General features: G+C 42.7%; 2 protein-coding genes across 13 annotated transcripts in view; one reads left to right on the top strand and one right to left on the bottom strand.

Moving 5' to 3' along the window:
• The window catches only part of DHX32 (DEAH-box helicase 32 (putative)), a 67,773-nt gene extending 45,516 nt beyond the window's left edge, over positions 1 to 22,257 (top strand). For all 3 annotated transcript variants that reach the window (XM_054436488.2, XM_063670394.1, XM_054436487.2), the window contains exons 5-12: positions 4,389 to 4,631; positions 5,969 to 6,068; positions 6,160 to 6,318; positions 16,666 to 16,857; positions 17,609 to 17,758; positions 19,410 to 19,597; positions 20,206 to 20,387; positions 21,736 to 22,257. In XM_054436488.2, coding sequence (XP_054292463.1) covers positions 4,389 to 4,631; positions 5,969 to 6,068; positions 6,160 to 6,318; positions 16,666 to 16,857; positions 17,609 to 17,758; positions 19,410 to 19,597; positions 20,206 to 20,387; positions 21,736 to 21,907 — 1,386 coding nt within the window. In that variant the 3' untranslated portion in view covers positions 21,908 to 22,257. The remainder of the gene's footprint in view (positions 1 to 4,388; positions 4,632 to 5,968; positions 6,069 to 6,159; positions 6,319 to 16,665; positions 16,858 to 17,608; positions 17,759 to 19,409; positions 19,598 to 20,205; positions 20,388 to 21,735) is intronic.
• Positions 4,910 to 27,381, bottom strand: part of BCCIP (BRCA2 and CDKN1A interacting protein) — a 30,148-nt gene continuing 7,676 nt past the window's right edge. For 2 of the 10 annotated variants that reach the window (XM_054436495.2, XM_054436499.2), the window contains 4 exons: positions 26,656 to 26,843; positions 24,324 to 24,498; positions 17,275 to 17,353; positions 4,910 to 5,482 (listed from right to left, as the gene is read on the bottom strand). In XM_054436495.2, coding sequence (XP_054292470.1) covers positions 5,364 to 5,482; positions 17,275 to 17,353; positions 24,324 to 24,498; positions 26,656 to 26,843 — 561 coding nt within the window. In that variant the 3' untranslated portion in view covers positions 4,910 to 5,363. Of the gene's footprint in view, positions 5,483 to 15,343; positions 15,418 to 15,799; positions 17,354 to 22,045; positions 22,491 to 23,443; positions 23,832 to 24,323; positions 24,499 to 26,655; positions 26,844 to 27,381 lie in introns of those variants that run through there. The other 8 variants (XM_054436503.2, XM_054436500.2, XM_054436497.2 and 5 more) reach the window with 6 other exon arrangements.

The following is a 27,381-nucleotide window of genomic DNA, read 5'->3' as shown; positions in this document are numbered from 1 at the left end:
AAACACTTTCAGAAGTATTTATTCTATTTTATACTCAAAGCATAAAGGATAACAGCTCCTTCTGGCTTTGGGAACTTTAGTTTTCTTAAATTTTATCTGTTTCTAGAACCTCAATATGACTGCATATTTATCATTTTTTGTATGTAGATGATATACATTCTCTTGAATAGCAAACCTGCCTATTACAGTGATTTATTCTGTTATCATCTCATCCTGCATGATTCAAGATATTCAAGAAAGTCCTGAGGAAAATAATACAATGATTACGGAGACACAGGATTTATGAAAACAGTTGGAGGTTCTCAGTATAACCAGATGAAGCCTAAGGAAGGGAAGAATGGCAAATCTAATATATTTGAGAGTCAGAATTGCCAGGTGAAAAACAGGACATAGGCCGGGCACTGTGGCTCACACCTGTAATGACAGCACTTTGGGAGGCTGAGGCTGGAGGATCACGTGAGGCTAGGAGGTTGAGACCAGCCTTGACAACATAGCAGGACCCTATCTCAACAAAAAAATTAAAAAATTAGCCAGGCATGGTGGCTCAGGCCTGTAGTCCCCGCTACTCAGGAAGCTGAGGTGGGAGGATTGCTTGAACTAAGGAGTTTAAGGCTGCAGTGAGCTGATTGCACCACTGCACTCCAGCCTGGGTGACAGAGCAAGACCTTGTCTCTAGGAAAAAAAAAGAAAAGAAAAATTAAAAAAAAAAAACAGGATATAAATTTCTGCAAGAAAAAAATGCAATTAAGACTGATAGGATAGGTGTAATCTTTCAAGTCAGGGTAAGCAAAAATTCCAAAATGGATTTGGAAATGGATTTTGGATCTTGGAAAATAAAGCTCATAACAGAACTGAGGTGCAGATGGTCTTAGAGTACATGATTCTTATAAGTTTAATATAAACTATAATTAATTGTAGAGTGACTTTTGAACTGTCAACTTTAGAAGATGCATCATTATCCAGGCTGGTAGTAGAAACTGTAAATGCCACAGGACTTGGAAAGATGTGTAATTTCCCCTGAAGGCAGGCTGGAAAGGCATTCCTATTAAGAAACCATCAGTCTTGCAGTCTTAAAGTGAGAGTGCCATGAAAGCTACCGGAGGATTTTGTAATTCTGAGCCTCTGTGACCCAGGCGGAGCACTGGACCCTCTAAAGGTGAGCTCCTCATCGTTCAGGGGCTCAGCAGCCGACCTGCCCTGTGGGTGGGGCAGCAAGCCAGCCACTGACATTGGGCTGGCTTCAGCAGACTTTACCTGGGCACCAGGTTTCTTTCTCCTGCTTCAGCCTTGGATTCCACAGGTGTTATCTGGTTTTCCTTACCCCATCTACTGTCTAACAAGCAGAACACCATTCAGTATACTGATGGACTTTTCTTTTTTACTATTTTTGTCAGGATCCCTCATTAAGATACTCATCTCTTATGGATTGGGATTTGTCTCTTGGAAAGATTTGTCTTGCTCCGAAATCAGTGCTAACAGCTATTGATCATTTCCCCCCATGCTATTTGATGCTTTCTTGATTTCTATATGAAGCTTTAAAACCTACCGTAGCACTTAAATATCATGTGAAAACAAACTCAACCAGTCTAATACAAATGTATTAATTGTCATTTAAAATTTGTATTTATTTACTTAGAGACAGGACCTCACTATGTTGCCTAGGCTGGAGTGCAGTGGTGTGATCTTGGCTCAGTGTAATCTCGAACTCCTGGGCTCAAGCCATCTACCTCTTCAGCCTCCGAAGTAGCTGGGATTACAGGTGTGTGCCAGTATGCCCAGCTAGTTTTTGTTGTTGTTGTTGTTTTTTTTTGGTAGAGACGGGGGGGGTCTCACTATGTTGCCCAGGCTGGTCTTGAACTCCTGGCCTCAAGCAGTTCTCCTGTGTTGGCCTCCCAAAGTGCTGGGATTATAGGCATGAGCCACTGCACCCAGCCCTGCCATTTTTTTTATATTAAGAAGTATATTTTAAATTACAGAAATATTCTCAAACATTTTGGTGAAACAGCAGTACATTTACCTTAGGTGTGTCACATTTTCTCCAACCACTTGCTTAGCACCACACCTGCTGTGAATTAATCTCTGTAATTCACAGGCTGCCCTGTGTCTTGGTACTTAATTGAGACTTAGAGCCCTGAATGTTCAGCGTGTTGTTTCCTATCACCTAGCTGTCTTTTAACCGGAAGACAAAATATGAAACAAACAGAAAACATACATTGAGATTTATGATAATATGTAGCCAGATTACTGTGCAGTAATAAACTATCACAAAGGTGTTTTTAGGTTGGAGGTTTTCCTGGGAAATGTTCTAGGCAGTTGTGGATCTTCTTTCATTTTTGGTGAGCTAGATGTCTGCTAGATATCGTCCTTCAGTGGGTGTTGCTGTTTTCCATAACTGTGCAGGTAGTTATAGGAAAGTTATGCATATGTAAATAAACCATATACATTGAATAAGAATCAAGGAAATGAATAAACAAAATGTCTGAAGTACCAGATGCATATTTTTTAAAGCTTTTCTGCCCCAAATTCTGCAGATTATGGCCTTAAAGCCCTGTATCAGCTGTGCTTAGGAGCCTATTTATCTATTTCTGTTTTGCTCTGCTTTTTCCCTTCTGAAGATTTTAAAAATTCTTTTTTATTGCCATTTGGAACAAAATTCAACATTAGAACCAACTTACAAGGCAGCCAAAATAGCTCAGTAAGAGAGCATAAGACCGAAGAATTCACCTATGACTAAAAAGTTTCAGCAGCTAGAACCAAATAAAGAATTAGTGGCCATAATTATTTTTCCCACATCTTCTAAAAGAATAAAAGTAAATATTTCAGTGCAATAAAAAGTTTATCTTGGGCCAGGTGCGGTGGCTCACGCCTGTAATCCCAGCACTTTGGGAGGCCAAGGCAGGCAGATCATGACGTCAGGAGATCGAGACCATCCTGGCTAACACGGTGAAACCCGTCTCTACTAAAAATACAAAAAAAATTGGCCGGGCATGGTGGTGGGCACCTGTAGTCCTAGCTACTCGGGAGGCTGAGGCAGGAGAATGGTGTGAACCTGAGAGGCAGAGCTTGCAGTGAGCCGGGATTGGGCCACTGCACTCCAGCCTGGGCAACAGAGCGAGACTCCGTCTCAAAAAAAAAAAAAAAAAAAAAGTTTATCTTGATAGGAAATTGCTCATGAATGGGCTACTGGAATCAAATCCCCCTTTCCAAATCCAGGTTAGCTGTTAAGTTGCACCAGTGAGAAGCTTGCTTGATGGACTCATGTGAGAGGAATGAATGCATGTCCTCCTAAGGCCAAGCAGCAGCCAGGTTCAGGGGATGCAGCTCAGCTCAAGTACTCATTCTTTTCCTTTTAATTTCTTTTTTTTTTTTTTGAGACAGAGTCTCACTCTGTCGCCAGGCTGGAGTGCAGTGGCACGATCTCAGCTCGCTGCACCCTCCGTCTCCTGGGTTCAAGTGATTCTCCTGCCTCAGCCTTGTGAGTAGCTGGACTACAGAGTACGCATGCCACCATGCCCAGCTAATTGTTGTATTTTTAGTAGGCACGGTTTCACCATGTTGGCCAGGATGGTCCCGATCTCTTGACTTCGTGATCCGCCCACCTCAGCCTCCCAAAGTGCTGGGATTACAGGCGTGAGCTACCACTCCCGGCCTTCCTTTTAATTTCTAAATAATCCTTCCTTAATATGTGGAGTAAAGTGAAGTAATCAGAATTATAAGAATGGAGAAAACGTTTTGTTCTCATTATTCCAGTTGGCAAGTTTTCACTCGTTAGGATCAACAGCCATGCTGTTTGGTAAAAAATCTGCCCCAAGTAAATCAATTATATGTGGAAAAAGGAAGTGCAAGCAAGGGACCGTACCTGTGTACCAGCTGATGTGGGACCCCGTGGAGTGGCCTCTGCCCAGCTTCCTGGGAGCCGCTTAGCAGATCAGGAAACTAGCACGGCTCACCTAGTTCTCAGTGACCTGTGATACCTTGCTATTTTTCTAGATGGATCTGTCTTCCTACAAAACCCTTGAGTTAATTCAATCTCATTCTACAAATGGTATGGAAAGGAAAGAGACATAAGCTAGAGACCTAGAGAATGGAATTGAGCTGTAAAAACTATGGCAGTTGTGGGAAGTCATCTTTTTTACTTAGATTTTTAGTGAAATCTAACAAAATTAAATGGGAAAACAATATAAATTATATTTAACTTCCCCAAAGATGTTTTCTCATTTAGGTGCATCTTTCCTTACTTAAAGATACATGTAGGCAGCAACACAGGGATTTCTTTCCCTGTATCTGTTACGTAGTATTGCCTAAAATTTTATGTAATTCAGACTTTTTTTAATAGTGAAGTTGTTTGCATTGTATTTTATTTTCATGGGTTTTTTTTTCCCCTTTAGGATATTGAGAAAGTCTGTGAAATTGTCTATCAAGGATATAACCTAAACCCAGATCTTGGAGAACTTGTGGTTGTTCCTTTGTATCCAAAAGAGAAATGTTCATTGTTCAAGCCACTCGATGAACCAGAAAAAAGATGCCAAGTTTATCAAAGAAGAGTGGTGTTAACTACTAGCTCTGGAGAGTTTTTGATCTGGAGCAACTCAGTCAAATTTGTTATCGATGTGGGTGTGGAAAGAAGAAAGGTAATTATTATTGAGTAGGTTAAACACTGCTGATAACTGTCAAGCACTAGTTTCTCAGTTTCCTACCATTTTACTGATCAGGAAGTGAGGATGAACTGTGTGACCTGGGGATTCGTTGAATTTGGTCATGAGTGCAAAGAAGAATTATTGCAGCCAGTATCAAAAGTCTTGATCACATATTACTGTCTTCCATTAGCATGTTGGAAGTTTGGAAATGAATTAAATTGATTGAGCTGCCAAAGGAGAAAGTTTTGAGGAAAGACTCAACTACTAGAGCATAAAGGTGATAGTCATCTTTAATGGTATTTTTTCTTTAGCTAAGGTACTAGCAAAGCAAATTGTTTGACTCTTAAACTGATCTCTTCTTATGAACAGTTTACTGGATTTTTTTGATAACCCCTTTATCAGAGTGATTAGTATCTTACCCCAGAGAACTTACTAGAAACTTGTTTCAAGTATACTGACTTTAATTTTAGCAAATTTTGGCTTATAATTGACATGATAAAATTTTCATCCTAATTATTACAAAATATTCTTTATTACTTTTAAATTAAAAATTAGAAAAAATGAAAACAAGGTATCTCAAACTCTGAAAGACACTGAGACTTCAGAAAATCACAGCATTTGAGCTCTCAAACGAAACTAACAAATATTGACTAATTTACCATTACGAGGTGCCAAGATGTTTTATCCCTCCAGGAGACTATGAGCCTCCTAAATATCCCTGCCTTATTATGACAGAGCAATTCCAACAGTCATGAAGGTTCCCTGGAAATCACTTAGAGTTGATCTTGATTGAATTAGTCCAGCCTTCAGAGAAACCAGGGCTGTCACTTGCCCCCGTGAACCACCTGTAAGGAAAATCATTGTTAGTGCCATATGCAGTTTTTGTATTAGCTGTTATGATTGGAACTCTCAGTATGTGTTGTAAAGGTGAGACCACCAAGATCCTGGTTGATTTGAACAAAACTATAAAGAAACATGGCACTATCAGGTGAGAACCCTTTCTCTGTGTGGCATATGAGGATATGTTATCATTCACCAGTACAGTGCTTTGAGAAGTGACAGTGCCAGTATTTCGGCAGATTTGACACAGAAGTCCCATAGTTATTGAAGCCACAATGAAAGCAGACAACCTTTAAATCCATTTATCAAAGCACTTGCAGTTTCCATCTCAAGGCAAGTGAAACAATAATAAATATTGTATAAAGAAAATGAGTCTGTGGCAGTGCATTTCATGGAATAAAGTACTGCGAACAGCATATTCCCTTCAGGATCAATGAGCCTATTAAATCATGACTTATCTGACGCTAATGATGCTGTTTTTCCATTTAAAGGTGTACAACCCGAGAATAAGAGCAAACTCGCTCGTCATGCAGCCCATCAGCCAGAGCCAGGCAGAGATACGCAAGCAGATTCTTGGCTCATCTTCTTCAGGTAGTGCTGTGGACACAAATACTAAATGTTGTCAATTCTTGTAGGCAGGCAACCCAGAAATATTAAAGCCGTTTTTCTTGGTGTCTTTTAGGAAAATTTTTCTGCCTGTACACTGAAGAATTTGCCTCCAAAGACATGACGCCACTTAAGCCAGCAGAAATGCAGGAAGCCAACCTAACAAGCATGGTGCTTTTTATGAAGAGGATAGACATTGCGGGCCTAGGCCACTGTGACTTCATGAACAGACCAGGTAGCCTTATGCTCCCATGTCAGCCAGGCATGTGGGCTGAGATTCACCTTCTCTCCTCCTGCCCATTCTCTGTCCTGAGTTCACATGATGCTCGGCAGTGCACACAAGCATGGAGGGGGCGTTGGTTTGGACTGAAGCATTTTCCCACTAGAGGTAAACATTCTCTGAAGGTAATTTTTAAAACCCCACAAACCTCTAGGAAATATCTGTTCTGACACGAGAAATGTGTCTGCTGTTGGACACTGGAGCACAGGGGAACTGGGCTTAAGGAGCGGGGTAATGTGGAGTATGGAAGCGTAAGGGTGAATCAGCAGAAAGAAGAATTCTCAGCAGCTTGAATTGTCTTTTTTCTTTTCTTTTTTTTTTTTTTTTTTTGAGACAGGGTCTTGCTCTGTTGCTCAGACTGGAGTACAGTGGCGTGATCATAGCTCACTGCAACCTCCACCTCCCAGGCTCAAGTGATCCTCCCACCACAGCTTCCCAAATCGCTGGAACCATAGGTGCAAGCCACCACACTTATTAATGTAGATTTCCTTTGTAAATGTAGATTTCTTTTACAAAGTGACAGCTTTTCAGAGCTACTCCTATGTCTGCAGTTTCTCAGAATAACCAGCTCAAAATATGCCAGAGAAGTATATTTTGGGGTGGCATATTCTAGTCTCCTCCAGTCATATTTTGGGGTGGTGTGTCCTAAGCCCCAACAAGATAGGTTTCACTTTTGAAAATTGCTCTTCTAGTCCCACTGTTGATCTCATAAGCCCGGGAATCACCACCTGTTGATTTCCTAGGCATCTTCTTGCTCAGGGTAGTAGATGTTTGGTGGACTAGAAATGCAGGGAGAAGAAAAGGCAGGCTTGGTGATGTCAAGGATTTTTAAAAGCAAACTATCTCACTGTGTTCTCTCGATGGTCACCCTCTGTGCTGCTCATTCCATGAGGCTTAAAGCTGCTAACTGGGGGACAAAAGGGTTAGGGTTAACAATTTATTTTTGTCTCCTGACAATACACACATAACTTTTCTGCTGTGCTTGGGGAAAACATAACTGTGGATTAACTCTGACTCATTGTTTTGGAAGCAAAAAAAGAAAAAGATGCTTGCAGCTGCTGCATTTAATTCAACTTATAATTGAAATACGCAAATCCAGCAAACTTGTTACCCTTTTCAGGATGCATGAACCATGTGAAAATGAATTTGGCATAACTAGGCTACAGGCTGTTAATTGAATTCCCCTGATCTGGACCTCTTTTTAAAAAATCAGTTTTCTTATTCTTCCTTGGCTGCCTGACAATTGACCTCCATCCTGAATGACACAGTCACTGTCCATTGGGGTAGGAGGCCTCAGGACCAGCTGACCACTTAAGTGGAAACAGATGGCCTGAGACTGCCGTTACCCTGGGAAGGCAGTGGTACCTAGATAGGAATTTGGAGAAAAACTAGCCAAAAGGTACCAGACTACACCAGAGGTCATCTTTGTATTCGGAGGCAGAACTCATTTTGGTAGTGGCCAGATGACTGGCTTTGGTATGATCTATGATTCTTTGGATTATGAAAAGAAAAGTGAACCCAAACACAAACAGGCATGGCATGTTAGATAAGGCAACGCCTCATGAAAACAGGGGAAAATGCAGGAAGAAAATAAAGTTGCTGGGCAGAGTGGCTCACGCCGCTAATCCTAGCATTTTGGGAGGCCGAGGTGGGTGGATCACCTGAGGTCAGGAGTTCAAGACCAGCCTGACCAACATGGTGAAATCTCGTCTCTACTAAAAACAAAATTAGCCAGGCATGGTGGTACATGCCTGTAATCCCAGCTACTTGGGAGGCTGAGGCAGGAGAATCACTTGAACTCAGGAGGTGGAGGTTGCGGTGAACCGAGATTGCGCCATTTTGCACTGCAGCCTGGGCAACAAGAGCAAAACTCTGTATCAAAAGAAAAAAAAAGAAAGAAAAGAAAGTCAAAGGCTGCAGAGGCCAGGGATGGCGCTGGTGAAAAGAGGAATTAAAGATTCTGCAGGACTGGGCATGGTGGCTCACACCTGTAATCCTGGCATCTTGGGAGACTGAGGTGGGAGAACTGCTTGAGGGCCAGGAATTCAAGACCAGCCTGGACAATATAACAAGACCCCATCTCTACAAATTCTTTTTTTTTTTTTTAATGAGCCAGGTGTGGTGGCATACGCCTGTAGTCCTAGCTATTTGAGAAGCTGAGTCAGGAGGATCACCTGAGTCCAGGGTTCAAGGTTGCAGTCAGTTATGATCGTGCTGCTGTACTTCAGACAGGGCGACAGAGCAAGACCCTGGTTCAAAAGAGAAACAAAAGATTCTACAATGGTGTCATCTGTTGTGATGGTGCAGATCTTTCACCAGAGGATTCCTAAACCAATTCATCAAGACCTTCTGGAATAGTATTTACCACACTTAAAAGCCCAGTTTGTAAGAATGCTAGAGAAGTATATGCGTTTGTTTGTAAATCACTTGGAAACTGAAGATTTGGCTTTGGAATTTACAAAATGATCTTTAAATGTTAAAGTAACATTTACTGTACTATATATAACATTTACATGTACTCATAACATTTACATGTACTAAGAGGAGAATGGGAGGAAGCAGGCTGCCGACGGCCCTCACATGTGGCCCTCCCCATAGCTCTGCCGCAGTGCCTGACACCTACAGGCAGGACTGGTGCTGCCCAAACAGCTCAGAGAGTTGAGCAAATATTCTAGCATGACTGCCAGGAGGCCACAGCCTAGGTTTTTAAGTTAATGAAGGTTACACTATTATCTGTTTAAAGGCTACACAAAAGTTACTACTATACTCAGATGAGGGGATGTGAAAAAGAGACACAAACATGCCAAAACAACTTTCCAGGGCCAGTGTGTGAGGATCTTGGAAACAATAAAGTAAATTATGTTACAGAAAGTGAAAACGAAGTCCAGGAGAGGTTTTAAAGGGCCCAGAATGGAAGTACTTTTGGCTCCTGAAGCCCTTTAGGCTCTTGTGGGCCTGGTAACTATATGACTTATCATTTAAGCTGGTATGTTTTTGAGTGCAACAGTCCAGGCGGAAAGATGGCTGTGGCTTAGCAGGAGTGACCCCTCCCTGCTAACAAAACAAAACAAAACAGCAATTTAACTTAATGGAACCTGTTTATTTTGTGATGAATTCAGACAAACTGACCATCTCCCTGTGAACCTCATGGGACAGGAGCATGAATGCTGTTAATGATTAAGCTGGGATGAAAGGTGGAAACAGATACCACCCTGGGCAAACTGGGGTAGATGGTCCCCATATTGAGGGGACTACGCCAAAAGGTGCAGGCTCTTGGGCCAGGCTACCAGGGCTCCAAGCCTGGCTCCATCAGTCACTAGTGGGGTATTATTCAGCAAATTAGGACTCTCATTGCTTCACTTCATTTATCTGAATATGAGGATAATCAAAGCAATTGGTTCATAGAGTTATTAAGATAAATTAGTTAACATATGCATGCCCCTTAGAAAAGTGACTGGTGTACAGTAAATGCTATAGCATAGTCATCATCGTCTGAGTGACTCCTACCTGAGCTCTGCACCACAGGGGCCCTGAGCTGCAGAGGGTCCTAGAAAGAGCAGTTTGAATGGGTGTGAGAAGCAGATAATGACCCTCAGTTATTAGGAGACATCACCAGATTGCCTCTGAGATGGGCCAGAGCCAGGAAGAGCCATGGTAGATAACAGCAAGAGCACTGGACTTGGGAGTCCAGCATCAGCTGTGCTGGCAGAGCATGCCAGGTACCAGGTTCAACACTGCCGGTGGAAGGCCCAAGTTCAAAACCTCACTTTCCATATGACAAAACAGCTGGGTGGCCATGTGACTTTGGCAAGCCACTTGTCTTTTTCTCATCTGTAAAATTAGGGTAGAGTGTCTGCCCTCTTGTATCCTGGGGTTATTTAGAGGTACAAATGAGATGTTTATGCAAAATTGCCATGTACAGTGCAAAGGAGTAGGAGTTAGGCGAATGCCAGGTTTTGGGGACATGTCCCTGTGAAATTAAGTGAAGCAGAAGCCTTTCCTCCCTGTCCTCTTCAGAGCCAACTCTTAATGCTATCCCCCAGAGGCCCTAGACATTGTAGTCTTAGGGTCTACACCATCTCTTCATTCTTCAGTTTCTCCCCGTGGACTCTTTTACACAATGCCCAAGTCCCAACCCTAAAATAAATCAGAAACAGAAGCTTCATTTGCTCCTTCAGCCCTCCTAAGCCATAACTGCATTTCTCTCTGTCCATTTATGTAAATGTGTATATACATTAATGCAGGGGTCCCCAACCCCCAGGCCGCGATGGGTACCAGCTCGTGGCCTGTTAGGAACTGGGCCAGACCGCAGGAGGTGAGTGGGGGCAAGCAAGCATTACTGCCTGAGCTCCGCCTCCTGTCAGATCAGTGGCAGCATTGGATTCTCGTAGGAGCTCGAACCCTATTGTGAACTGCACGTGCCAGGGATCTAGGCTGCCCGCTCCTTACGAGAATCTAATGCCTGATGATCTGTCACTGTCTCCCATCACCCCCAGATGGGACCGTCTAGTTACAGGAAAACAAGCTCAGGGCTCCCACTGATTCTACACTATGATGAGTCGTATAATTATTTCATTATATATTACAATGTAATAATAATAAAAATAAAGTGCACAATAAATGTAATGAGCTTGAATCATCTCAAAACCATCCTCTCCACCCTCTGGTCTGTGGAAAAATTGTCTTCCATGAAGTCGGTCCCTGGTGCCAAAAAGTTTGGGGACCTCTGCATTAATGCATATACCTGGCACACAGTAGGTACTATGTGAGTATAGCTCTTTTTGTTCTTCCCTAGGCTACGTCCCTACCATTTGGAAGTTCCAGTGGAACTTTGGATGCACTCTGTTATAGAATGTATTATGTTGTAGTGGATATATTAAATTCTTCTGAATGCAAGCACTAGTAATCCAGCTCAAACTAGCATAAGGAAAAAGTGAATTATGATAAGGTAACTGAGTTATCTTAAGAAATCCAAAACAAGTTTTTTAGTTTCTCATCTCTGTATCTCTAGGTTCCCCTCCCTCCCTCCCTTCCATAGTATGGAACTTGCAGTCCCTAGACAACCTAGAAAAATCAGGAAAAAAAATGCATGGGTCTTAAAATGACCATACAATGGGTGTTTTCTATATGAGTAGTTAGCTGGCATTATGCAAATGTATAGAGTCTCCCCCTGTGGACTCTTTTACACAATGCCCAAGTCCCAACCCTAAAATAAATCAGAAACAGAAACTTCATTTGCTCCTTCAGCCCTCCTAAGTGATAACTGCATTTCTCTCTGTCCATTTATGTAAATGTGTATATACATTAATGCAGGGGTCCCCAACCCCCAGGCCGCGATGGGTACTAGTTCATGACCTGTTAGGAACTGGGCAGAGTCTTAGCTGCTCTCTGCCCTAAGCTTTATGATTTACTATTTCAGCTCCTGGAAACTCCCTTGGTCTAAAGTCGAAAACTCCCAAGAAAGGGAGCCATTGATTCCATTTGAGAAGCTGCCCACCCTGAACCAGTCCCCTGTGACTGGGGTTAGTAGTGATAATGTGGTGTTGTCACGTGGCACAAAATCCTGTCCTATAAGTATGGAAGTGAAGGTACAGTTCCTATAAAAGGGGACAATTTGGAGGTAAAAGTGCATTTCCAGTAGAGCAGGATTCTTGATTTACGTGTGCATCTCCACATATAAATGAGACCATCCATGCCAGAAGGGCCAAGAGTGAGGCTGTCCCAGATGTGTGCCTGCCCCACAGCCTTGCCAGTGCCAATAGCACAAGATACTCAAAATAGACTGAAAGCAAATAATAATTTGAGCCTCACCCTTATAAGGGAATCATGAACCGACACCAAACATAAAGTCCTTTAACTACTCATATAGAAAACACCCATTGTATGGTCATTTTAAAACCCATGCATTTTTTTCCTGATTTTTCTAGGTTGTTCTGGGGCTGCCAGTTCCATACCATCTAACTACAATGCCAACTCTTGTTTAAAGATAGTTCTCTATAATGGTATGAGGGTGGGGAGAGTCTTCAGCTAGTCACCACTACAAAAACCTGGGCCCAGCTTCCTGGCTGTAAGAACAGTTACTGGGAGTGGGGATTGTTGGTAATTTGTGAAGTGGCAGAACTTTCCCAATGCCCTTACGCTTGAGGAACACTGACTAGACGGGTGCCCTCTAGAAGACCGATAGTCTTCCCCAGAACATGAGCAAAGGCAGTCACGTGTGGGAGACAAACTCGGCTTCCTTCTTCCCCACTTAGTCCTTTCTGAGGCCTGGGCGGTGGGAGTGATGTGACATGCAGAGAGTCGAGAGGATTGGGAGGTGCCTGTGGCTGTCAAAGGTCTGTGTGTGTTTCCTTCCATGTCATGGGCAGGAGCAGAGCTGGCGTGTGAGAGGTCTTCAGGCACAGCTAAGCTCAGAGGAGCTGGCCTCCACCTGCCTCATGGTGCGGGTGGCACTGGGAGAGCAGTGGGGATACTGCCATTACCCGAGAGCCCTGCCCAGGGCAAGGCTGGACACAAGGATCTTGGCTCCCACATGTGCGCAGGGAGTTGAAAATGCTTTTCTTCAGTTTTCCATGGAGGCCACTCTATCTCTAACATCCTTTCCAACTCTAATGACTCAAATCCAGCCTTACTTCTCTGCTCTTATTGGGAAGAAAGGGGGTGAAGGAGTGTGGTGGAAGGAGAGAGAATGGCCCTGGCTTTGGGGACTGGTTACCAGGAGAGACCCCCTGCCCTATTCTCATGGAAATACATGTCCACTTCAGACAAGAGAAGGCATGATGCTCTCTCCTATGCATATTCCCAGGAATAATTGCAGACTAAAACTTTTACCTGTAGGAAAGTACATATAAATATGTTGGCATACATTTGCATAATGCCAGCTACCTTGAGAGGAAATTCAGTGTTTCTGAGCCATTTTTGCCAGATTAGGCAGAAAGTAGGCCAAAGATTGTTATAACAAAGGAGACCTGGCTGGAGGAAGCCTCCTGAGCACCTGAGTAGACAGACTTCCTGTGAGAGTTTGGAAGCCAACCGAGGTTTCCTACCATCTGACATCTATAAGAACATTATAAGAACATGGGAAACATGCTGTGTGGGGCTGTCAGCTCTGGAACTGCCATGGCCTTGGACTCCACTTGGCCTGTGCTCAGCTCGGAGTTAATGACCTCTTTGTAACTAGGTTTTCTACTGATGCCAAGGAAGGAAAATGCAGGCACATATTGGAGCTTGGCGTTTGGGGTTCCACAGAAAACGACACACAGAACAGTGAAGAAATACTGTAATGATAGCCCTTCACATTAACTTTGAGTGATGGTAGTGGAGGAGGAGTGTGACTTTGCAGTGAGGTATTCTACAGGGAATACAGCTGCCGTTGGCAAGCGAGCTTAATAAAAATGATGTTTGGTTCATCTCGAAATTGCCTTCGGAATAAAGCAGTCTGATTTTGCACTGCCAGAACAAAGAGGCCTGACACTAAAACACTTCTATTCCATTTGTTAGCGTTACTTACTATGGATTATACTTAAGCAGCACTGCCCTAAAGAACCCCCATCTAAACTCTTCTGCTTTTTAGCTAAGACAAGTTTATGGGCCACACTGGGGAGATAAAATGCAGAATATAATATTAGCAAATCCTATTTAGTTATTTATTAATGTTCCTTCACCTGTGTAATCTGCATTCATTAACTCATTCCTTCTAATATAATAAAACCCCAAGAACATCCTCTCCTTTTCTGTTGTAGGACCAGGAGCAGAATCATGAAGTCATTTATGTTACTAACTCTGTGTGCGGCCAACTCAACTCCAGGGTGTAAAAATGAATAGTAGGTGCCCTTTGGGAACAGAGCCTGGCTGTCAAGCCAGATGCTTCAAGGGACAATTGCCAAAGATCCTGTAACTTATAATGCAGCAGCTTTGCTGATTTATAGAAACTGGTTTCTGAAAAGCTTTCAGTAGTTAAGTTTGTACTCCAGCCCCTTCCTGCTCTGTTTAAGGTGCTCATTTCTGATGCTGCTTCTTGTACCTTCTCCAGCAGATTGGCTGTTACTTTTCATGTCATGCCTCACTGATAGAACCCTTGAACTTTTTTTCTGAATAGCCCATCTGTTTATTTCCCATGATTGTGACTTCTCAAGGTCATGGTTAGTCCAAAGGTCCCCAAGAATGAACAAGTAAGACGGTAATGCTGTATGTCAGGACCCAGGCAGGACAGGAATGTCTCTGAGAAGCCATAAGCTTCTGCTCAGTTTTAAATCTTGATGGGAAAACATTCAGAAATAATAGGGAAATTCAACATATTTGCCCCAAGGTAAGGATGAAAGCCTTGCTTCACTCCTCCAGCGGATGTCTGGGTTCCCTGCAGATTTCCCTTGGGTGGTTTGGCACTGCCCCCTCACTCCCAGTAGCAGATCTTTTGCCTGTGGTGGGCGCGTCAGGCTGAAGTTATATCTGGTGCTGGCTCCGCTGTCCTCCAGCAGGACTAGAGGTGTGGTGGACTGCATCGCAGCTTCCCTGAGTCATTTCCCAGCCCACAGTAGTGGCTTCTAATGCCTTCCAGTTGTCCTGACAGGAATGGAGGAATTTTATCAAATCGAAGTTTGTGAGTAGGTTTTTTTTTTTTTTTTTGAGATGGAGTCTCGCTCTGTTGCCCAGGCTGGAGTGCAGTGGTGCCATCTTGGCTCAGTGCAAGCTCCACTTCCTGCGTTCACGCCATTCTCCTGCCTCAACCTCCCGAGTAGCTGGGACCACAGGCGCTCGCCACCACACCCGGCTAATTTTTTGTATTTTTTTAGTTGAGACGGGGTTTCACCGTGTTAGCCAGGATGGTCTCCATCTCCTGACCTCGTGATTGTCCCGCCTCGGCCTCCCAAAGTGAGGTTTTTTGAGCTACTCAGTTTGCCTGAAATTTAGACATAGAGCTTAATGATCAAAGTTTAGACAGCACACAAGTAAATTTTTACCATATGTTACTTTGAACTCCCAGGAGCAGACAGGTTCAAGCGCTTCTCAGGTCCCCAGAGTCTTCAGCTCGCGCCCACCCTGCACTTACTGGAACTAAGACAGAAGCAACGTAGTGGCTCATAAATCCTGCAGTTTGGGGTATAACAATACAGCAGCTTTCTATTATGGAATTTGCTTCATTGTGTGACCTTTATTGCTATGCCAGGAACCAGAAAGGTGGACAAAACACATGTATTTATTTAATAAATATTCGGTTGGTGCAAAAGTAATCGTGGTTTTTGCCATTACTTTCAATGGCAAAAACCACGATTATTTTTGCACCAACCTATATATAGCCTTATTCCACAAAGAGAATATATTTCTTTAAATAAATGGATTTTTTAAAACTTTGGTAAAGATTGAGCACATAAAATACCACATCATTATTGATGTTACATAAACTTAAAAGAGAAATAAAGAGATGGAGAGAATCAGCTTGCTATCTTTATTTCTTTATTTGCACTGGGAAATAACATCTTTGTCTACTGTTTCTAGCATCTGAGATCCAGGTCAGTTGTGATTAATTTTTCTCTGTATTATGCAATGTATTTTCCTGTTTTTCATGCCTCTCTACTGGATGCTAGACATTGTACATTTTACCTTGTTGGGCACTGAATATTTTTGTAGTCCCAGAGGTATCTTTGAGCTTTGTCCTAGGATGCAGTGTGATCCTTTCAGGTCCTGCTGTATTGATGTGTCAGGTGGCAGTGCCCATCTAGGGTTTCTCACTTGTGTTTTCTACCCAGTGCCCCAGAAATCATGAGGTTTTCCAGCTTGGGTGGTGGGAACAGGCCTTACCCTAGGTCCTGTGTCAGCACCACTGTCCTTCTAATCCTTTCACATGGCCCTTTCTCTGGCCTGAGGTGGTTCCTTACACACACGTGCTCATCAGTGGGGCTCTGCTGCCTAGTTGAGGGAGCTCCCTCTGGCCCCTGACTTAGATCTGTGTGTCTCTCTCCAGTACTGTGACCGCGAGTTCTGGCCACCTTAGTCTCCCTGGATCCCTGGCATTGTTTTCCTACTGCAGGGAGGCTGGCAGGCTCCACCTGGGTTCCCCCCGCATGCACACTGCAGCTGGGACCCTCTTCGGAGCATGAGCTGGACAATCACAGGGCTCCCCTCCTGAGTTTGCCCTCTCAAGAATCACTGTCCTTCACTCCCTGGTATTTGGTGTCTTGCAAACCGTTGTTTCACATATTTTGTCCATTGTTTGCTTGTTTCATGCAGGAGGGAAAAATCCAGTACGTGTTTCTCCATCTTAGCCATATAAGACTCTTAAATTATTATTTTTTCCTTTCCTAGCACCAGAAAGTTTGATGCAGGCATTGGAAGACTTAGATTATCTGGCAGCACTGGATAATGATGGAAATCTTTCTGAATTTGGAATCATCATGTCAGAGTTTCCTCTTGATCCACAACTCTCGAAGTCTATCTTAGCGTCCTGTGAATTTGACTGTGTAGATGAAGTGCTAACAATCGCGGCCATGGTAACAGGTATACTTAATGACTATTCCTTTTCTTTTTTTGCAAATCTGCACTAGGTATAGATTTAAATCGGATCCATTTGAAATTATATTTTGAGGAGCACATAGCAGAGATGGTGATCAATTCATTTAACGTTTTGAAATGATAGTGAGGTATTTTAATAGGTTAGAAAAGGAAAATTTTCTTAATATGAAAAATTACCTTAATATAAGAAAACTAACTCAAAGTTCAGCAAATTTATACATCACATGTATGAAAACATACTAGATTTCTTTTGCTGAAATAATCAGTGCAGATGAAGAAAACGTGTCACTAGAGGTGTTTTTCCCCAAACAATGTTGTGTGCTTGTTTTTTATTTCCTATTGGCTTCATTCATCCTGGCTTGTATGTTTTAATTTATTCTAATACTGGGGGAACAGACCAACCATTGTGCTGTATTGGAACTGGTTCCAATCCTCTTCTTGTGTCTGGACCTCCGAGCACCTCAGGTTTTCCCTGCTCCTGCTGGAATAGAAGCAGGGTATTAACCATATTCAGTTGACCTTAGAAAAACAAACACACACACACAAAAGGAGAGGGAGAATTAGGATGACTCACTCTAAATTTCTGGGATTTCTAAGTAAACAAGAATAACATATTTATTCAGAGAACCAAGACAGGAGCCATGCCACTAACAGTCGTGACCCCTCCCCTCTGCATGTTAGGCTAAGATAAAATGTCTTCGTTATTGCTAACCATGTGACCTTTTTCATTTTAAAGCTCCAAATTGCTTTTCACATGTGCCACATGGAGCTGAAGAGGCTGCCTTGACTTGTTGGAAGACATTTTTACATCCCGAAGGAGATCACTTTACCCTCATCAGCATTTACAAGGCCTACCAAGACACAACTCTGAATTCTAGCAGTGAGTGTAAGTGAATGCTCAGAAACTACCTATTAATTCCACCTTCCTTTCCCCAGATAAGTCTGAGTCCTTATTAGTTATTCATCAAACATTCTTCTTCTCTAGCCCTACTGGCCACTTGAATGCACTTGAGGCCCTAAAAGCACCCACAGGCGTCTGCAGAGTGGGAGACACTCAGTCCCCATTCCCACGGAGCTCTGGTGTGCCACCATGGCGGGCCTGTACTTCCAGAGCTCCAGGACTCCACTCAGCCAGCCTTCAAAGCAAGCTTGCTTGGGGCATGGTGACGGGGGACACAGACTCGTACATGGGTCTTCGGAGGAAGACAAGGAACAGCCACCTCTACGTGCCCACTGTGTCAGAGTTGTGCTGTGCACCTTCCGTATCCTGGCACATTCACCACGTGCATGCAGAGAGGCTGCAGAGCTCCAGATACTGGTGCAGAATAGGCTGGGGTGCTGAGCGGAGGCTGCAGAGTTGCTGACGGAGCTTGGTAGAGGAGAGCAGAGGGTGTCCAGAGAAGAGAATGGCGCATGTCAAAGCACAGCCACAGAGTCCTCTGTATGCCTGAAGGGCAGTGGGTAGATTACCTGTCACAGGAAGGTACTCAGAAGTCAGCTGGAAGCTGCTATGCAGACAGAAACAAGACGAGGGCAAACAGGGCAAAGCAGCATAGCAGAGGCTAGAGCCACCCATAAAGGGCAGCCAGTGAGGTCCCTCCCTGACATTTTCCATGATGCATCTTTTACCTCCTTTGCTCTGAAAGATGGTGTGAAAATACGTGTAGTGTGAAAAATATGACAGCAATTTGAAAGACAGTAGAATTGTATAAAGAACAGGGAGTTAGTGTTTCAAAGCTGAGAAGAAAAAGTTGTCAGTGGAGCCAGAAGGTACACGGGAATTTGGTGGCACCTTTTGAGGGCATGCTGAATGGGTGACACTGACTAAGTACATGCTGTGGTTGCTTCGAGCGGCGTGAGTGGACAGGACAGGGTAAATGAGGGTCTTCTGTCCATGGTGCCATCGCCATGTACATTCCCAGGTCCATCTTAAGTAATTACAGGTGGCCAGAAAGACTAACTTCAAACTCACCCACATGCCTGAATTTTAATATAAGTTACAGCTAGGGTAGATAGATGAGCTTAACTGTAACATAATTAATTCCCAAATCAACCTGGTAGTAATCCTTTTCTTATCATTAAATAAAATAGGAGATATTTTCATAGATCAGAGGAATTTATATTGTGGGCTTTTTTCTGCCTAGTTTGATTAAATGGGGCCACATACATCCTTGCTGTATGCATAGAGACACAATATAGATCTTAAAAATCCTCTCTGGCCTTTATGAGCCACGGGTTAGTGAAATACATCTTCAGTCACCACTAGGAAGAGTTTCCACAGTTGGCTGGGATCACATAACCCCAGCAGGTGGCATGGATGCTGTCAGTGACACCGTCTCCCTTCCTGGTAGTGCCCTGACAGCCGACCTTGCAGCCACCAGAAATCCTTGTCCTTGCTGCCTTCCTGCCACTCACCTATGTGGCCTCCTTTGTAGGAGAGGAGAGCACAGGGCTTAAAGATGGCAACTGCCTGGCCTGGGCTCTTTAGAGCTTCTGACAAATCATTTCTAAATAGCCTTGTGTTCTTTCCCTTCTAGACTGTGTTGAAAAGTGGTGTCATGATTACTTCCTCAACTGTTCAGCACTCAGAATGGCAGATGTTATTCGAGCTGAACTCTTAGAAATTATCAAGCGAATCGAGCTTCCCTATGCAGAACCTGCTTTTGGCTCCAAGGAAAACACTCTAAACATAAAGAAAGCTCTTCTGTCCGGTTACTTTATGCAGGTGAGAAGGGGTGGGGTCACCTCAGCATAGGCTTCCCTGAATTGCACATACTCAGGACGTGCTGCCAACAATGGCGTAGGATGATGATTTTGACATTAAGTAAAACTAAAAATCCATGTTATTATTAAAGATTTGGTACTTAAATATCCTTCCCCTCAAGGGAATAAAGGGCCAAGGCAGAATATGTAGTCTTAATGGAGAAAAATGACATTTCATTATGGATTTCCTCAGCTGTAAAGTAAGGTTCCTACATCACAGGGTCATTGCGTGCCAGACACCAAGTGTAAAGCACTTGGCATTGGAGTGTATGTCGCCCATAGTATGGTGGGTAGCGTGCTAAGTTTCATCTCATGGCCAAAACATTAACCTCACAGCTACACTGTTTTAGCAGTGCCCTGCTGTTGCTGAAGCTAGTTAATATCACTGTCTCAAAGTTTTGGGCAAAACATGGCTTATTTTCTACCATGTGAAAATAGGAAACATGAGTGGCAAATTTTAGTTTTAACTATCCCGTATAAAATACTTTGGTATTTTTTTCAACAAACATTTTTGTATAATGATCTCCATGTTAATACAAAATCTTTTTTCTTTAAAACGCTGCCTTTCAGATTGCTCGGGATGTTGATGGATCAGGTAACTACTTAATGCTGACACATAAGCAGGTTGCTCAGCTGCATCCCCTGTCTGGTTACTCAATCACCAAGAAGATGCCAGAGTGGGTCCTCTTCCATAAATTCAGCATTTCTGAGAACAACTACATCAGGATTACCTCAGAAATCTCTCCTGAACTGTAAGTTTAATGGAGAAGAAAGGGTTGTATTTTTTTTTTTTTAATTCATACCTGTAGGAGTAAATGACAAATTTGGCTTTTATTCTTAGTTCTAAAGTTTATACTGATGCAATCTTAATTTATGTTGAGAGTACCTACTAAGGGCAGGCCTCTGTGGATGATACCTAAGAAATGTCCCTGCCTGTTAGGAGATTACAGCATAGAAAAGACAGTGTAGAAATAAAAACAAAGACCATGTGTCTTTAAGAGGGACAGAATGCTAGAGAAATGCATTGTATGCAGGTGCATTGACCTTGAGAGGAATGAGCTTAGCCATCTTTCAAGAGCCACTGCAGTTTTGGAGCTGTCGGGAAAGAGGAAGAAGGGAAGGTTGAAGAGAGAGGCAGGCACCAGAAGGTGTAAGGCTTTATGGGCCACATAGTTTATATTTTATCTAAGTGCAGTACACAGCAATTGGAGCATTTTAAGCAAGAGTAGCATCTTCTCGATACAGTTTTAAGATCACTGTAGCTGGCCAGGCACCTTGGGAGGCCAAGGCAGGAGGAGGATGGCTTGAGCCCAAGAGTTCAAGACCAGCCCTGGCAACATAGCAAGACCCCGTCTCTACAAAATAAAAAAATTAGCCAGGTGTGGTGGCACGTGCCTATAGTCCCAGCTACTGGAGATTCTGCGGCAGAGGATCACTTGAGCCCAGGAGGTCAAGGCTGCAGTGAGGTATTGTCATACCACCGCACACCAGCCTGGGAGACAGACCAAGACCCTGTCTAAAAAGAAAAAAGGAAAAATAACTGTGGCTGCACATGAATGGAAAGGAGGGGCAATGGCAAGAGTGAGACTACTCCACTAGTCTTTGAGAGGCCACTACAGAGTCTGGATCCATTTTGAAGGTTCCACTACTATTCCGGCAAGTTGTGTTCAAGGCAACAACCAAGAGTGACTCATAGGTGTCTGGCTGACGCAGCTGGATGTGGAGTGGTACTAGTTAAAATAAGAAGCAAAGATACCCCCTCTATCCCCTACCCAAAGGTCTCCTAAGCATACGATCGGTGCCTCTCATATGGTGATGGGCCTTAGGGGAAATACTAGTTTCCACTAAAGGTTAGTGGTAGACAGCACTTCCACTGTGTGGTATAACACTAGAGAGGCCAACTTATTCTAGAAATGCAATAGGAATGGCTGCATAAAAACCAGAAAGTATTTATTTTACAAAGTCGGACTGAGATACTGAGTTCAAATTAAATACCAGTTCTACAGGTAGATTCTCCAGGGATGGGAAGTGCCCAGACATAATGTTTGGTGTCTCTCACCACCTTCCCCACTCATAATCTCATCTTTTCGTTTTAAACAGATTTATGCAGCTGGTACCACAATACTATTTCAGTAATCTGCCTCCTAGTGAAAGTAAGGATATTCTACAGCAAGTAATGGATCACCTATCCCCTATGTCAACAATGAATAAGGAACAGAAAATGTGTGAGACGTGCCCTGAAACTGCTGAACAGAGATGCACTCTCCAGTGACTCCCCAGCAAACACAAGGTGCAGTAGGGTCCCAAAGGTAGCTGGATGGCTGAACTGCTGGAGATGGGAGATACGTGACACGAAGACGGATTTCACACCCACAGGACAGTCTTGAAGAAAATAACACTGTGTATATTATTTTAAAATAAAAAATAGAAGTTTTTATTGAGTTCTTTAAATTACTACTCCACGCTTTTCTTCTTCTTGGAAAAGTTTTTAAATCAACCACTCATAATTTGACCAAAATTTTAAAAAACTGGTATTTTGTAAATGTGTCACAGACACATGGGACAGAACCCTACTTTTTGTAGAGGAACTTAATCTGAATAAAGTCTGAGTTTTTCAGTAAATCTCCACTGAGTTTTCTGGTAATTTTACAAAAACAAGCCCATCACTGTCCATTGGAAATGGGTTAGATAGATAGATATTCTTTCAGTTTATCCATGATTTCGTTCATCTTGTCGCCTGGAATTAACATCACAGTTCGCAAGGGCGTCATTGGTACGTCATCAAAAGACCATTTGCCTCCCAGACAAGTGTCGCTCTCCTCCTGCACTGAGTAGTTGAACTTCAGAATTGCCTTCTAAACCAAATAAGTAACCATGAATTAAAAATTGGGACAACCCAAAGACAAACCCCATTTAATCTATGGCAAAGAATATTACGTTTGGCATATGCTTAAATAAGAATGAGAACTAAAAAGAAGCAAAACTCAGAATTTAAAAAGTTCAAATGGGACATTCAGACAGAAGTTATAAAACACAAACCAAGTAGATTTTAAACCTACATGAGGAACAGGGATGGAGGCGTGCAATTTCTAAGAGGTGAACAAGCAGCTACGTGATATTTTCATTTAATTGTCAAAATAATCTTGTGAAACATAATGAAATTAAGACTCGTAAAATTTGATATTTAACAAGAACTGGTCTTCAAACACACTTTTCTCACTTTCTCAGCTGCTTCCTTACCATCAGGCTTTTGTGTGAAGACAGAGTAAATCTGCATACCCCGCCATCTTAAAACACCCATACATACTCCCCCCAAATGGTCAACCTAAGGTGTTGAAGCATATGGTTTTTTTTTTTTTTTTTGAGACAGAGTCTCACTCTGTCACCCAGGCTGGAGTGCAGTGGCGTGATCTCGGCTCACCGCAAGCTCTGCCTCCCGGGTTCACACCATTCTCCCGCCTCAGCCTCCCAAGTAGCCCAGCTATCGTGCCCACCATCGTGCCCGGCTAATTTTTTGTATTTTTAGTAGAGACAGGGTTTCACCGTGTTAGCCAGGATGGTCTCGATCTCCTAACCTCGTGATCCGTCCGCCTCAGCCTCCCAAAGTGTTGGGATTACAGGCATGAGCCACCGCGCCCGGCCTGTGTTTTTTAAAAATTATGTTTACTATTTACTTCCTAGAAAAGAAGGGCACAGCTAAATTTGTAGTGCTTTAGTCTTCTGTAGAAGTCTTAAAAGTGATAAGTGATATCATCCAATTCAGGAAAATATGTTCCCCTCAGAGATACACTTCAAGATTTTTATTTTTTTATTTTTTTTATTTTTTTTTGAGACGGAGTTTCGCTCTTGTTGCTCAGGCTGGAGTGCAGTGGCGCGACCTCGGCTCACTGCAGCTTCTGCCCGCTAGGTTCAAGCAATTCTCCTGCCTTAGCCTCCCGAGTAGCTGGGATTACAGGCATCTGCCACCATGCCCGGCTAATTTTTTTTTGTATTTTTAGTAGAGACGGGGTTTCTCCATGTTGGCCAGGCTGGTCTTGAATTCCTGGCCTCAGGTGATCTGCCCGCCTCAGCTTCCCAAGGTGCTGGGATTACAGGTGTGTGCCACTGCGCCTGGCCCACTTCAAGATTTTTCAGAGGAAGAGAGGGTGAGCAAGAATATTCTCTGGTATATGGCTGTCCATCACAGTACAAGCTACCTTTATAGGAAAAAAATGCTGGTGAAATCCCACCAGCAGGATGACATCCACGACTAAGGACACAGAGCAGCAGGGGTGCCCCAGCTTCCACAATGACCTGTGTGATCTCAGGTAATTTCCCTCATTTCCCTATGCCTTAAAGTCCACATCTGTAAATCCCAGGCTAATGTCTACCTCTCCGCATGGTTTTAGAATGAAAGATTTCACAGGAAGCGTATTATAAATGCCTAATCATTCTTAACAGGTTAATCGCTTTTCTCCTCCTCCTCACGCTCATAACCACAGTGCAGGCAAGGAGGCTGGTGCCTAGCCTCTTGAGTACCTACTATGCGCGTGGCACTATGTTAGCTGCTAGGTCCTGTGGGGAAACAGAAAAACGGAGTGGCCACACTTGAAAGACTTGGACATAAAGTGGGAGAACAATAAATCTTGATAAATCATTTTCAAGAAAATCCTTATTTACATCTAAACAAATAAGCAGGATAGTCTTACCTCATAGAAAAATTCTTCCTCTGCATTTGCAAACATTAACGCAGCTTTCTTTTTGTTGCTAGGTTTCTTTTTGGAATTGTTTTTTCCTGCTTCCACAAATGTCTTACTAATCAGAAGGTAAAAGTAGCACTTCCCACATGGCTTATTGGTTCTGTGTGCCTCCGCCAGTTCTTTCCTGCAAGGCACACACACAACGTTTGTTTACCTGCTGGGTCAAGTAAAATCCATCAACAAACCAGAGCACAGAGAAAACCCGGTGAGGCATCTTCATTGGGTTCTACTGTGATGCAGGCATTCAATCTGAACACTTAGTCTACAAGCAATGATTTTTATTTACATAATCAGTTGCATTTTAGATTATGTACTACTTTTTATAATACTATGAAACATCTCTCAGATTATGCTGATTTGTGGATATATAGCAACTAACAGATCAGATGAGTCTCAAATTCACTCAATGTTATCACTGCTCTGCCTGTGCAGAAGTTAAAAATATATACGAATCTGACTTTTTGAATTTTTTAAAGCAATGAACATTTAACTGAAACACACAAAGGTATACAGCCACAACCAGTATCACTACAGCCTGTGACTACTACTATAGTCTCTAATTGCTAGAGTCTGGAACTAATTTCTGACATACTGCAGAAACTGCAGAAACACATAGCCTAAATTCTAGCAATGGAATGGCAACAAAGCCTTAATGTTTCTTCTTTCTGAAAATTAAACATAGCCTTGTGCATCTGGATGCCCTTGAACAAAAGAAGAAACTCAGAACCGTCCTCTTCAGCTTTCCTTTTTTTTTTTTCTTTTTTTCGTTTGTAGACAAACTCTCACTCTGTTGCCCAGGCTGTAGAGTACAATGGCGCAATCTCAGCTCACTGCAACCTCTGCCTCCCAGGTTCACACGATTTTCGTGCCTAAGCCTCCCGAGTAGCTGGGATTACAGGTCTGCACCACCATACCCAGCTAATTTTTTGTGGGTGTATTTTTAGTAGAATTGGGGTTTCACCATGTTGGCCAGGCTGGTCTCAAACTCCTAGCCTCAAGTGATCTGCCAGCTTCGGCCTCCCAAAGCGTTGGAATTACAGGTGTGAGCCACCACACCTGGCCCTTCTTAAAAAAAAAAAAAAAAAAAAAGAGACAGAGTCTTGCAATTTTGCCCAGGATGGAGTGCAGTGGCTATTCACAGGCACAATCATAGTATACTGCAGCTTGGAACTCCTGGCCTCAAGCATTCCTCCTGCCTCAGCCTCCTGAGTAGCTGGGACTACAGGCGTGCACCACTGCACTTGGCTCACTTCAGCTTTAACAGGACTAGGAGAAAGCAAATCACCCTCCTATAAAACCAAATAAATGTGAGCTCCAGCTGATCAGAAAAAAAGAAAACCAAAAAAACCAAAAACCACATAAGGCACCAGGAGCACAATCTGAGCTACAGCTGAGAGAGCAAGGAGCAGGAGATAAAAAGCAATGAATCCCTAGGAAAAAACAGCAAACCTAAAGGTTTCCAGAGTAGAGTTGCATTCATACAGCTATTTAAAGGAAAACCACAATGCAAGGGCTATGACGTCTGTAAAAGAATATTCTATAAAGAACCTGTCTAGGCCAAGCGCTGTGACTGACACCTGTAATCCCAACACTGGGCGGCTGAGGTGGGAAGATCGCTTTAGCCTAGGAGTTCAAGACCAGCTTGGGCATTGTAGCAAGACCCTGTCTCTACCGGAAAAAAAAAATTTTAATTAAATAGAGAGAAATAAATAAGAGAATCTGCCTATATTTTATCCTCTATTGCAAAGCACAGGCAATACAATTCTTAGTACACTCAGTTTGCTAGATTTCACAGCTACATTTGAAATATTTTTGTAAACTCAAAACTCCTGGATTAAAAAATAGAATAACAAATATCCTGAAAAGCTAGCCACAGTATCAGGACTATGGTTTCATTAGTTATGAAACATACCAATAGAATTTGGGAACTTTACCAGTTTTGTTATTGTTGTAATTGTTCATTATTTTATTCATGTTGCAGAAAGCTATCTGTGAAGGTGAAAAACTTCAATCAAATGGGGATGAAAAGTCTATATGAAATTATCTACTTATCACTTAAATCTTAAGTTTAAATTTCAAGATTATTGTCACAAACTCTTCAAAAAGCCAGTTGTTAATAATGTATGCACTTCACAGGATGTTTCTTCCACTCCCCTCACACTAAACCCGCTTAAACCAAGGACAGAACTCTTTCTATACCTACATATTCTACTTAAATGACATTTCTGAATCTACTTGAAAAAAAATTACTGTTCAAAGATATTTTCTCAAAGTCTCTTACTGAAGCTGCTGGTACATGGGCAGAGCGATCTGTGGAGGGATATTAATGAATCTTTCACTTAGGAGAAGGCCCACAGGCTTGGTGGTGTCATTTAAAAACTTGTCCAGCTGTTCAACCATGCTCTTTTCACAGTTCTTCTCACAGAAGCTTAGAATCAACTCTTGAATTTGTTCAGCACACTGGGTACCCTAGAAAGCAAAGAGAAAGTTTGTTTCCTATTACAAGCCATCACATACAGGAGAAAACCTGAGACTAAAAGCTATCACTTTTCATCTTACAGCTAAGGGCAGTTTCCTGCCATAGCCTTAACGTCTTGTATGTCTTCAGTGTTGACTGCTTAAGCATTTCTCAAAAGCAAATACACTAGTTATTTACCATCCCATGATCAGTGGTAAGAGAGTCGTAATTAACATTCAGACACACTGGAATGGCAACTGTAGTCCATCTCATAAAGATAGATGGAAGTAACTGGAAAGTTTATTTCAAAATTAAAGATTAAGTGTAGCCTGCATCTTATTCTGAGGAGGGTAAACAGCTGGTTTACTTTTTATTACAACTCATCAGAGAATCAACAAAAAGAGATGAATCAAAACAAAATAAAATGTCAGCAAGTGCCCTCAACATTGAGGCAGCAAAGCCTGAGAATATACCCACTACACAAGTAGCAAAGATAACAGCCACAGAGACACAGCACAAACAGCTCCTGCATCAGTACCAACATCAGGA

This window comes from Pongo pygmaeus, chromosome 8 (assembly GCF_028885625.2).
Source record: "Pongo pygmaeus isolate AG05252 chromosome 8, NHGRI_mPonPyg2-v2.0_pri, whole genome shotgun sequence".
NCBI lineage: Eukaryota > Metazoa > Chordata > Mammalia > Primates > Hominidae > Pongo > Pongo pygmaeus.
This window is presented reverse-complemented; position numbering and strand designations above follow the sequence as displayed.